Source organism: Nanorana parkeri, unplaced genomic scaffold (assembly GCF_000935625.1).
Source record: "Nanorana parkeri isolate BGI_ZX_2015 unplaced genomic scaffold, ASM93562v1 scaffold1234, whole genome shotgun sequence".
NCBI classification, from domain to species: domain Eukaryota; kingdom Metazoa; phylum Chordata; class Amphibia; order Anura; family Dicroglossidae; genus Nanorana; species Nanorana parkeri.
In genome coordinates, this window is record NW_017307502.1 from 276,673 (window position 1) to 289,551 (window position 12,879).

General features: G+C 44.9%; 1 protein-coding gene across 1 annotated transcript in view; it reads left to right on the forward strand.

Annotated features, from left to right (window-relative positions):
• Positions 1-12,671, forward strand: part of PRNP (prion protein) — a 22,528-nt gene extending 9,857 nt beyond the window's left edge. Inside the window, exon 2 of the mRNA XM_018568722.1 lies at positions 11,347-12,671. Within this exon, the coding sequence (XP_018424224.1) occupies positions 11,347-12,120 (774 nt within the window). The 3' untranslated portion in view covers positions 12,121-12,671. The remainder of the gene's footprint in view (positions 1-11,346) is intronic.
• The last annotated feature ends 208 nt before the right edge of the window (positions 12,672-12,879 follow it).

Consider the following 12,879-nt stretch of genomic DNA (forward strand, 5'->3'; position numbering starts at 1 on the left):
ATATACATTTCTTGCAAGCACATCTCCTCAAACCTAACATAAGTCCCCATAGCAAGTGTGGGGACATGCGCATTATTCTGTTTCCATAGATATATATTTTGCAAGTAACCTATTATTCTAAATTTGATTGCACTAGGTTTGGGATCATGGAGCTGTGCATGTATATATGTATTTTTTTAAAGTATATGTTGGTTCCAGAAGGATTAGACCACCAAATAAACCATTCCTTCATACTGCGTACCTACCCTGTCTTAAAGAAGCGGATCCAACTGTGAAACGTGCCGTCAAGGGTTTTAAATTAATTATGGTGCATAATTGGTATTGATAAGGCCTAATACTACAATCTATACCCATGTGCTTTGCTATTAAAGGGAAATTCCATCTTTAAAAAAATAAAATAAATGTTAACTTCTTCACAAATATGTGCATTTAGTATTTTCTTGCCTTGGAACCAGTAAAGTATTACAACCATTATCAGTAGATCATGTGTGCAATGCTCTAGCTCCTGCAGACTATTCTTTCCATCCATGTCCTTACTGAGTTAAACATGTAGTGTCATGGACGGGAGGTAGTGTTAATGGACTACAAATCCGGTGAGGTTGCAGGCTACCCACAGATCCTGTCGGGATGGGCGGGGGTTTGAAATCTGACCATGTTCCATGTTACACCCTAAATATGAACCTAGTGCACCTAGCCTTTAAAAGCATTTTAATATGAATTTTAGTTTTTGTATATAATAAAATAGGGATTTTCTTTTTGTAGTAAAAATGTTTTAGTTTATGGGGCTGATTTATATATTTTCCGCCCAGCAATACGATGAAAAAATGCTGGTCACCTGGCATTCCCACCACAAGATGGAGCTCAGGAGTCTATGAAATTCCTACTCTCCTCGGCTCCATCTAGTAGCGGGAATATCATGCAAACGACAGAAGATTTATAAATCAACCCCTATGTGTTTTCTCAAATGTTGCATGTAAAATCTTTTCTCCCATGGTGTTTTGTCATACATTCTTTTGGGATAGTAATATTTGAGGCATTGGAGTATGTATAGCCTGTCTCCACTCACCTCTATTTGGTGGTATATTAAAAATATATACTGCTTCTGTATATTCTACAAAAGGGGAAATAGCTTCTAAATAACACATTTTGCATGACAGGTTTGTAGGTTAATGGTCCAGGGCCCACCTACTGGATGTTTTTAAAGCATTGCGTCAAAGATAGATTGTTACATAGTTTCATAGGTTGAAAGAAAAATCATCCATGCTCACCCTAATCAGATCTATCATCATCACAGGGCTGGTGATTCTAGTCAGTGTGTCAGGCACTAGAGTTCACTAGAGCAGGCCTTCTTAAACTTTCTCCACTCGTGACCCCTTTTTGGCTGAGGACATTTTTACATGACCCCAGCCTCAGACGGTGTCTCTCCCTTCTGTCCCCCAGTGTTGGTCGGTGTTAACTAGAGTACATTGTGCCAAGAAGTAGATTATAAAGTGGATTTTGCAGTTAAAGGCCTCCTCCTCCATCATTACAAAAAGTAGGGATGTCCAGGTACCAGTTCAGATACCAGTGCCGATATGTGGCATTTTCACAAGAACTACCAGGGTTGCAGCTGTTGCAGCTGGGACCTGGCTCCACCTCTGTCCTGAAATCATGAGGCCTTGTTCACACCGAAAGCGTGTGCGTTCCAGAGCGGTAGCTTCTGGAACGCACCGCGATCACTGAGAAACTTCCCCTTGCACTTTGGGGCGGAAGGGGGCGTGGCGGTGCATTGTATTCAATGGCACCGCTTCCACGCCCCTCCGCCCTCATTGCGATCGGACGCCTGGCTAACCTTTGCCAGTGTTCCATTCCACGGCAAACGCAAAAATAGGGCTTGCGTTTTCAGTGGAACGGAACGCTGGCAAAGTTTTGCTACACGTTCGATCGCACTGCTGGCGGGGGGCGTGGAAGCGGTGCCATTGAATACAATGCACCGCCACGCCCCCTCCCGCCCCAGCACGGGGGGAAGTTTCTCATCGATCGCGGTGCGTTCCAGCAGCTACCACTCTAGAACGCACACGCTTTCAGTGTGAACAAGCCCTTAGTCTGTATTGTTTTAGAAAAACTGTCACATGACAATAAACAAAAATGTATCAGTACTTGTATCTGTGAGTACTTGGACAAGTATCAAAAAATAATGCATTAAAATGGGGATGTACAAATCCCAGGAGCTCCGTATACTTCTTACAAATGACAGTTGCCTCCTAACTTTTGAATTTTTCTCTAGTCAAATCCTGGAGCTGGAAAAGTATCTGTTCTTGTACTTGTACTGAGTACGGTACTTGGTATCTGAACATCCCTAACAAAAAGGTTTAATGTAAAAGATTTGGAATACTCAGCATTTCCCGCAATCTTACTGTAAGGGCACCCCTTCCTACGTAGGTGGAAAGTAAATATATTTACTAACTCTTTTTTCTACAATTTTTATCACTTTCATGTAAAATAGGGTAGGAGGCCATGTTATATTAAAGTGGAACTTTACCCATATCTTTAAAAAAAACAACAAAGACACCTTTAAAAATCTTTAGAAATGTGTAGTAATGACAATCTACCAACAGATACTTCTAGGTAGCTGCAGGCTATGTATTCTTTGCATACTTTATTTCTCTTTTCTTCCCCAGTCTTCTGACAGTGGCTATTTTTACTAAGGGCAGATGAATCCATCTCCCTTTACTTCCTGGAATTCTGGCACATGTGACTAGGACATGTGATCATGCACATCATCTCAGGGGAGCAAAATGTCTTTCCCTGAGATCTGAGATGAAAGGCATTTTGCTCCCCTGAGATGAGATTTACCAGCAGTGCTCTGCTAATGTAACCCTCCCATGATGCAATGCTTGGGCACAGATTACATCATTTGTGCCATTGTAAGTAAAATAAAAATATGTTTGTTTAACTAATGAATGTAAGATGATGTCATGTCAGCATGCAAAGTGAAAGGGGGTAAAGGTCCACTTTAAAGTAGTATTAAACGTTTTATTACTGAATCCAGATCAAACAAATATACATAGCTCAGGATAGCATTTCCTTTCATGTTTTCACAAGCACTTACAGTCATCATGTTTCTTAATCGCTCCAACTCTCTCAGCTCGGCATTGCTGAACTTCCTGTCCAGTTCAAGATCACGCGGGACAGAGCAGACTCCAGCAGTCATCCATTTACTAGCCTGGAGAAAACTGGGAGCAGGGGAAGCTTTGCCTTGCTGTGCCTGCATATTTGTAAAGACACACACAGCTTACTAGCACACACAAGGGTGGTTCCACAGGACCCTGCAAGGGAAAGGAGTCACCCTAAAACACGATATCAGGGCCAGTGCTCAGGGGACCAGCTGACTCTGCAGGAAATCAAAACCTTAACACATCAAAAGGCAGCATCCATTGTAAGTGATTTTATCAGCATTTGAAATAGCTTAAAAGCCTTTTGACTCTAATATCACTTTAAGGTTTGAAAGTGAATTCACCACCTGCTAGAACAAGGGTAAACAAACTCCAGCTCTCCAGCTGTGGTGAAACTACAAATGCTATAATTCCTCTAATTCCTCTACCTGTGGAAGTTATGCGTGTGGCTGTCAGAATCTTGCAAAGCCTCATGGGATTTGTAGTTACATCACAGCTGGAGGGCCAGAGTTTGCCTAGCCCTGAACTTAGATGTTAATAATAACTGTATTTTTAGTATAATAATCGTTAACATGTTGAGTTTTGTGAGCGGGTGACAGGAGAAGAGGCGCAGACAAATGACAGTGCGGCTTCTGTATTTGAGAGACACAACTCTCATAGTTGTAGTGCTGGAGGTATAATTATTACTATGCTAGCCATCCTGAATAAGGCTAGGTTAACACCTGCACAACACCGCACGACACGTGGGCCGAGTGATCGTCTTCTAGTGCAGTGATTTCAATGGGGTGACATCCGCGCAGCAAACCCTAAAAAAGGTACAAGTAAATTTTTTAGCCGCGATCGGGTTCACTTGCACGGGCGGAATCTCGGCGGGAAACCGCGTGAACCGCCCGGTGCAACTGGGGTGCCATTTGAAAATAATGGCGCCCACAGCGGAAACGCCCCTCTGCAAGGGTTAAGATTTCTTCTGTCCAGAGTTCTCCATTAATGGGTGGGGAGGCAGAGGTGTCAACTTGGGGTGTAAGATGGGTAGGTAGGGGGAGATGTCAGCATGGGGGGTAAGAAGCCTCAGTGGGGTCCGATCCTGCAATATGGGGCAGTGCAGGGTCCCGGTGATAGAACACCGGGGCCTCGCACTGCCGACGAGCTTCCTAGTGAGGGGGCGGGTCCTGTGACTCCCCTCCCGGCCACGTCAATAGTAACAGGTGAGGTGAGTCACAGGAGACGTGTATGTGTCACACGCCCCGCCCCACCCCCTGCAGTGCACACATCGACACATGGCTGCTGCTATCCTGGCAGGGTGAGCCTGAGCGGGGGAAGGGGCTCTTACTTCATGTAATTAGACATGTGGATGATAATGGGGAATATTACACTGTAATGTTCCCTATTATAATCTATTTCTCTGATTAAATGATTACAGACAGGCCTCTGTTCTATCACAGTTTGAGACTACGTTAGAATGTGTGACCAGTGACGTGGTCACACATTTAAACGTAATCTCGCCTAGTTTTTCGGCGGTGGAATAGGTGAAGAATACCAACGCCTTCTCCGCTGTTCCTGGAACAGCTGATCAGTCCGGAAATGTCACTTCTATCCGACTTTGTGAGTGCAGTGGAATGTGAGATTGCAGTCGGAGAGAAGTGACATTTCAGGACCGATTAGCTGTTTTAGGGCAGATCGGTTCTCCTGCACATGCGATCTGCGATGTCGTTCTGCCCTGGTACCGCTGGGAAAGCGCTGGAATGCTTCACCTATTGGCGGTCACACATTCCACCGCCGAAAAAACTGGTCGGGATTACGTTAAAACGTGTGACCACGTCACCGGTTACACATTCTAACGTAGTCACAACCTTTGATCAAACACTGCCATCAGAGGGGTATGGCCGGTACCCATGTGAGGGGTCTGGGCAGCCTCTTACATGGGTATCAACTGTACCGGGGCGGCATGTCAGCAGTGACAGGGGAGGGGGTGGAGGAAGCCAGGCCCCAGCAGCAGGTAAGAAGAGTTGGGAGGAGGTACAGGGAAAGGGACCCCGGGACCAGACCAGCCCACCTGGGACCCTGCAGAGCCCACCATAGAGAGTCTACAGGGCCCTTTGGTTATTAGTTCCGCCACTGGGTGGCAGGGAGTGATAATGTGGCAGCAGATAAGATGGCTAAATGTATTTAAATAATTCATGTGTTTTGTATCTACATATAATGAGACCTCTGACCCCCTCCCTCCTTCTTGCATTTCAACCACACATGAAAAATAGAGCAGCAATGTGTAAAGGGCCGTCTGGCTTTTGTCCTAGAGTGTAATTTTGCAACTAAAAATGCTAATGGCAGAAACTTGTGACTTAGATCCCCCTCCCCCTTCTCGCAAGACTATTAGTAATCGATCATGAGTTTATGACAAAAGGTAGAGTGTTGGATATCGATGGGGGTGAGGTAGAAGATAGAGGAGGGAATACCCCAGGCACTCCAGAGGGGAGATCCTGACCCCAGAGCCCTGGTTTGGTATAGGAAGCCAGTAGACAAATGTAAACATTACATGAGCTGGTATAATGTCATGGAATGTTACATCATATAGATGAATGGCAGACATTCCTCCAGAAGCGGATAGGGAAGGATTGCTAAGCAGGGGGGTGAGCAGAGGAAGCTATCATGTGTTCTGGGAAGTGTGACATCAGCAGCTGGGAATAGCAGTCAGCTACGTTAATAATACTCTTCTGTCCCACCCTCCTACACACCAACACACAGTGTATTCACTCTCCACATACACATCTCTCACATGTTCTGACAAATAACGGCAGCACACCCGCTTGCAATCCAGGAGCTGCATGAAATTAGTAAATGGATCAGTCAGTAAAACAAGTTAGACATTGACGCCGGAAAATACGACTATGTAATTCCGGAAATGTGTATACAGTAAAGTTACAGATACAGTTCCCTTTCAAAGGAATGTCCATCATATACTTCAAGCAGGTTGGTCAACGGGAATATTAGCATTAGTATCTAAACCAAAACAATATATAATATATTGCAGCTTACCAATAATTAAAATGCAGTGGCTGCATTCGGTTTCTTTTTTTAAGCTTTTTTTCCTGGTGATCCGGCCAGTAACACACTTCCTGTCATAGGACAACTCCACTCTAGGGAGGAGGAATGGAGCCACCCTAGGACAGCAGAATTGTAACCCTGTGGGGAGGGTGGTGTTTTAGATGCACTGGCAAATTTTGATGTACTTAGAAAAACAACTGTGTTCAATCTAAGTACACCAACATTCAGGTTTGGCATTAACACACACACACATCCACATACTTTACAGCTACAACTAAGCAGGGGCTGGCTCACAAAGCTCCACCCATTATCAATTTGGTGCACTGACCATTCAATAACTAAAAAAAATAACAATTCCATACCTAGGTATATTAGGGATATCCGATACCGGTTTTTCATACGAATACCAATATTTTTGTTTTCTGTACTCACCGATACCGAATACCAGTACCGGAAGTCCCATTAAGGAAGCCAGGCGGCATGTAATGATTCGCCACCTGGCTTCCTGATTAGCCTGGAAGCCAGGAGGCGTGTAAAAACTCGCCACCCGGCTTCCCGATTAGCAGGAAAGCCGTCTCCATGCTTCTCATCACTAGGTGATTCTCGTCACATGGAGCCAGCTTTCTGGCCAATCAGGAAGCCAGGCGTCCTGATTGACCGGGAAACCGGCTCCATGCTCCCTCGTCACAAGGTGACGAGGGAGCATGAAGCCGGCTTCCCGGCCAATCAGAAAGCCGTCGCGCTGCATCATTACAAGGCCCCCGGCTTCCTGATTGGCCAGCTTCCCGACCAATCAGGAAGCTGGGCAGCGAGTCATTACACACTGCCCAGCTTCCTGATTAGCCAGCAAGCCGGCTCCATGCTTCCTCGTCACTTGGATGGAGCCGGCTTCCCGGCCAATCAGGAAGACGGGCAGCATGTAATGACTCGCTGCCCGGCTTCCTAATACTGGAAGCTCAAGTATCGGGCTAGGTATCGGAGCATTACGAGTACTCGCCCAAATACTTGGCATCGGCACTGATACTAGTATTGGTATCGGTGCATCCCTAATATTTATGTATGTGAATGGAACATCTTGATATGAAAATTACAGAGAGCTAAAATACCAAACACAGCTAAAATGATGCGTTCATCAAAGTGAATTTAACCTTTTGTCCAACTTCTGCATGGACGCTGCATAAATAATCCTTTATGTTTAGAAACACAGCTGACCTTCTGTACTCTGACGCCTACATACGCCTTGTGCCGTGCTTCTTGCCTATTGAATCTAGATTATTCTAAATGTCTTCCTCCCCTCAATGTTCTGCATTTCCTCATATAGGTGACCTCCTCTGCCTCTTTCCTTATCACTCTGCGTGTTACAGAACCAATAATACAAATTATCATCACGCCCATTACTCTGCTTAATCCTAGGTAAGTATTAACAAATCCAGTCACTAAAATCTCATATATGTTTTAACATGTTATTATAATTTTAAAAGTAATTTTCAGTCTGATCCTGCCATGAAGGACCTTGTTCACACACTTCCTGTAATATGGTGACAACCCTCTGTCCCTGTCTCCTAATTGTGCTATTGTGTTGTCACCTGTTCACACAGGCAAGTTGCCATTTTAACACACGTTATGCAGGTACGGTCCACTATTTTCCACTCAAATACCACGCAGCCATCAATGGAGAACACGTACCTCCCAACTGTCCCTCGTTTGGAACTAAATCCCTCCATCCCTCTTTCCTCCTCAGCTGTCCCTCATTTCAGTCTGATGTACAAATATCTATGAAAAGGTTCTATAAAGAGACCAAAAGTGTTATTCTGCTCTGATTTCAGGATGACAATCAGAGCAGAATAACAGAATCCGCATGGCGGGTCCTCCGTCGCGGTTTCTCCTGCTAGTGCTGACGGCCGGAACTACTTCCGCCAGTTCCTCCATCCTCTCCTGCAGAGAGAGGAGAGAGCCCGCGCGGGGTGTCGTGCCCTTCCGTTCCTGCAGCAGCCAGCGGTGGAATCGGAGGAGGCCGATACCGGAGGGACACAGGGAGTTGACCCCTCGATCAGGAGTTCAGGTTAGTGAAGCACCCCTGTTTTCTTTTTTTTTCTTAACCATTTCATTTATTTCTGAATTATTATTTTTATTGCACTTTGTAAAATTAAAAAAAATACAGGGTAGCAAAACAACAAAAAAAAGGAATTCACAGTGTCTAAGGGCTCTTTCACACTAATTGCGATGCGTTCCAGAGCGGTGGCTGCTGGAACGCACTGCAATCGCTCACCAAACGGGTATGGCACTGCTTCTGCGCCCCCCCCGGCGCCCGCAGTGCGATCGCAAAAAATAGACCAAGCAGCATTTTTCGCGTTTGCAGTGGAACAGAACGCAGGCAATGTTTTGTCACGCGTCCGATCACACTACGGGAGGGGGATGTGGCTGCGGTGCCATTGACTCCAATGCACCGCCACGCCCCCTCCCACCCCAGAACGCAGGGGGAAGTTTTGTGAGTGATTGCGGTGCGTTCTAGCGGCTACCGCTCTGGAACGCACCGTAAATTGTGTGCACAAGCCCTAAGGGTCCAGTCTCGCCATAAGGAGTGTGTTCCAGTGCGTTCAGACTCTGTAACGCAACACGGCCAGCTCACCTTGTCTACGGGTGGGAGGGACGTGGAGGTGCATTGAACTCAATGGCACCACAGCCATGCTCCCCGCCCGCAGTGCAATCGCCGGCACCCAAACTTTTAAGTATCTTACAACCATCGCAAGACAAAAGATGGCGGCGCCTAGATGTCGGCGCCTATATCGGCGTGTGACGTCACCTGACGCCACGTATGCATGGCGTCATTTGTGACGTCATGCTCCCCGCCTCCAAGATGGTGGCACGTATTCGCAGAACATGGCCGCCGCGCATTCTCAAACAAATTATTATGTGCCTGAATAAATTTTTCGTATATTCGGGCAAATAGTAATTCATTAATTTAACATGTAGTCTGGGTTTTGTGTTCTTTTTTTTCATTTTTACTTTTCTAGATGCATGACATCCTGACGCTCTATTTTTATAGACTATTTTAGTTTGACATTTATTGTTTGCCTACAATTGTTGTATTTAATAAGAATACTTATATTGTGCGTACAAGTTTAATAGCTTTAAATAAAAGTTTTATTGTTATCATACTTTTTAATGTTTCTTTGCGGCTTAACAAAAGAAATGGGTGTGGCCACTGAGGGTGTGGTTACGGAGGGGTGTGGTCACTGAGGGGCACTGTAAAGCTTTCTCGCACAGGGCGCCTAAAGGCCTAAGGCCGGCCCTGTATGGAGTGCAGGTGATTTCATATTATCAAGCTTGCTATAAGGCGGGTGGAGAGAAGTGTAAAGGCCATGCATATCTCCCTGCCCAGCTCCTGGCAACCAATTACGTCACTGGGTAGGACGCCGGGTGGGGAGATTACGCAGAGGCCCCCGGCCCCCACCGCCTGTAGCGTGCACCAGGGGCCCGCCTGCTGCCTCAAGTAGCGAAAATGCTAGGGATGCCCCTGAGATAGATAGATAGATAGATAGATAGATAGATAGATAGATAGATAGATAGATAGATAGATAGATAGATAGATAGATAGATAGATAGATCAGGGAAGATGAAAAGTAGCTATTGCTCCGACCTCTCTCAGCAAACATCCCCTTCTCTTCCATTGCAAATGGTTTCAGGAGGAAGTAAGAGTGTAGAAACTGCTTTACAATGGCCAAACCCACATCCAGTACACAATAATAGGCCTGAAGCACAGGTTCTTTAGCTAACGAGCAAATATGGCTGCTCTCAGGTTTTTTAAATATCAACATGAATCAGAAAGTATCTATGAGTACATACTGTATATACACTATTCCATGTGCTTTTGAAGCTGGAAGGGGATTCTTGTTCCTTCACCATGAAAAAGGTAACCGGTAGGATTTTCAGTTACAGATCATGGGCACTGTTGGGCTTTGTTGTAGGCCATTGCCACTGTCTGTCGTTTGGTGTCTGATTGTACACAGTCAATGAAGCATGTGGTTTGTATTTACTACAAGACACACATCCCGCACTTGCATTGTCCAGAAATCTCTAGCAAGTAGGTCAATATAAATGTGATTTTCTATGAATATGTTCTCTAGTGATTTCACTTTCCGGCCCTTAGTAACTATATTGATACCACCATGTCAGCCATTTGAAACCTTGAACTGATGAATATGCATTTGCTGCTTGCCTCGGCCTGGGGGAGCGGAAACATCCACCATATGTCTGCACATTCTGCACTATAAACATTCCACACACGTCTTTGTTGAATGCAAAGTAGCCAGGCACTTTGTCAAAGGAATCAATTGCATAGATTAAGAATTTTCCTGGGAAAACCAGGCTTTGTTTTAAAGCAGAACTCCGGCCAAAACTTTAACGAACCCTTGTAGTGGGGCTTCCTCTGCAATGCAAGGGGTAACTGCTTGTTAGCGAGCCAGTTGTTATTCTTTAATGACAGTTCAAGATCCCCAGGTCATTTGGGAACGCTGATCTGTTATTACAAGTGGGCGGGGCCAGCCGTGAGATCACAGCTGGCTCCGCCCAGCTGTCATTTGCGGGGAGAAAGGCCCACCTTCAGGGCGGAAGCCTTTGGGTGCTGTACGGGCTATTGTGAATAGACCTTAGAGCGGCCCTTCAGTTTCGAATGAATTGAAGGGCTCCCGCAACCAAAGCTAGCCGAAGGATCAGCCGAAGCTACGGCTGGATCCTTCAGCAGCTTTTTGAATAGGCCCCATGGAGTGAGATTTGGTGATTTCACTACTGTGCTGCTCACTGTTGTTTTTGCTGAAGCCTCTAACATGAGGTTAAAAAAAAGCCCTGCTTCTACCAACATGGCTGCCTCCACACAGAGGCACAGTGCAGAACACGGCATGGTGAGACAGTAACGTGTAAAGATCAGTTGCCATTTTGGGCAAGCTTCCAGAGTATAGTTCCTCTGTAACAGAACAAGCAATGCATTCCAGTTCACTTGTGAAAAATTTCAGCTGTTCTTAATATCTTTATTAAAAACATAATTCCTAAATGTTATGAATGTTCACCAGCATATGGTCGACTTGTAGCATTATGAGACCCCATGTATTGCCAGAAATATAACTCATATATTATAACTTTTTCCTTTCAGATGCCAAAAACAATTTGGACCTGCCTTGTCCTTGTCTCACTCTTTCTCGCTTTAACAGAATCAAAGAAAGGCGGGAAACCCAAAACTGGTGGATGGGGTAGTAATAATGGGAACAGCCGGAACCCAAGCTACCCAGGAAACACAGGCAGCAATTGGAATCCCAGCCAAGGTAATAGAGGTGGCCAGAACCCAGCCTACCCAGGAAACACAGGAGGTAACTACAATCCCAACTACCCAAATAACCCTGGAAGCAACTGGAATCAAGGTGGAGGCAACAATTATAACCCTGGAGGAAGCAACTATAACAAACAATGGAAGCCTGACAAGAAAAAAACCAACATGAAGATGGTTGCTGGTGCAGCTGCAGCAGGAGTAGTAGGGGGTTTTGTCCTAGGGAGTGCCCTTAGCAACATGAGATACCAGTTTGGCAATGATATGGACAATCGATACTATAACAACTACCGCAACGAGATGCCCAACCAAGTCTACAGGCCCCAGTACCAAGGCAATTCTTATGTTCCCGAAGAAAGGTTTGTCTCTGACTGCTTCAACACTACCTTGACTGAATATGTAATCAAACCAAACGAGGGAAAGAATGCCAGTGACATAAATGAAACAGAGGTCAGGGTCAAGAGTACCATCATTCGGCAGATGTGCGTCACTGAGTACAAGCGTTCACCTGAATATTCCAACTATAATTCTGGCCTGAAGATGTTCTTTAGCTCAAGTCTTATCTTTTTCATCTCCTTCTTTGTGTATTTTGTGGTGCAATGATCTGAAACATTGATAAAGGTTAATATGTATATAAAATTTGAAACAATACAGATATCCTGCTCCACTGCCTAAGCCAATATTTTCTCTACAGATTCCCTGTATAATCTTAGCTTTGGGATGCCCTGAAATATATGCTGTGTCCTTTGTTAGTGTAAACATTACCTATCACAGCTGTGCGACAATAAAAGCAGTGGTTCCATCAGTCATGCGTAGATACAGATCTACCTTACCAGGATCGTAAGATCTATATGTCTTGCAACAAACTTTTTGTTTATTATTGTCATGAACCAACAAAAACTGCCTTCTATGTTTGCATGTTCTTGCCCCATTCCTTTATATCACCTGCCTGGCTGACAAGCACCATCACAACCTTCCAAAGTAGCCATCTACTTCTTGGTCTCCTCCATTACTGGACATCCCAGAGACAAACTGTAGAATGTATCCGTTACCTAAGGCTGCTGTGGAAAATGCAGCATCATTGTCGGTTTTTCTTTCAGTTCTCAATTGCAATTCATACAGATTGCAGAATGAACAGATATTTTATATTTACAAGATCAGAAGATATGCATTTTATGTAAAAATATGGCATCTGTTCATTGGAAGAGTACAGGATGACGAGCAAACGAGGAGATATAGGACCAGACACCCACAATATGATACAATGCAGCATTAAATTGCTACACTTCTGTTTACACTAATGTCTTATTTAAGGAAAAGGCAATGGGAAGTAACCAACAGCAGGCAATTCATTATTCTGAT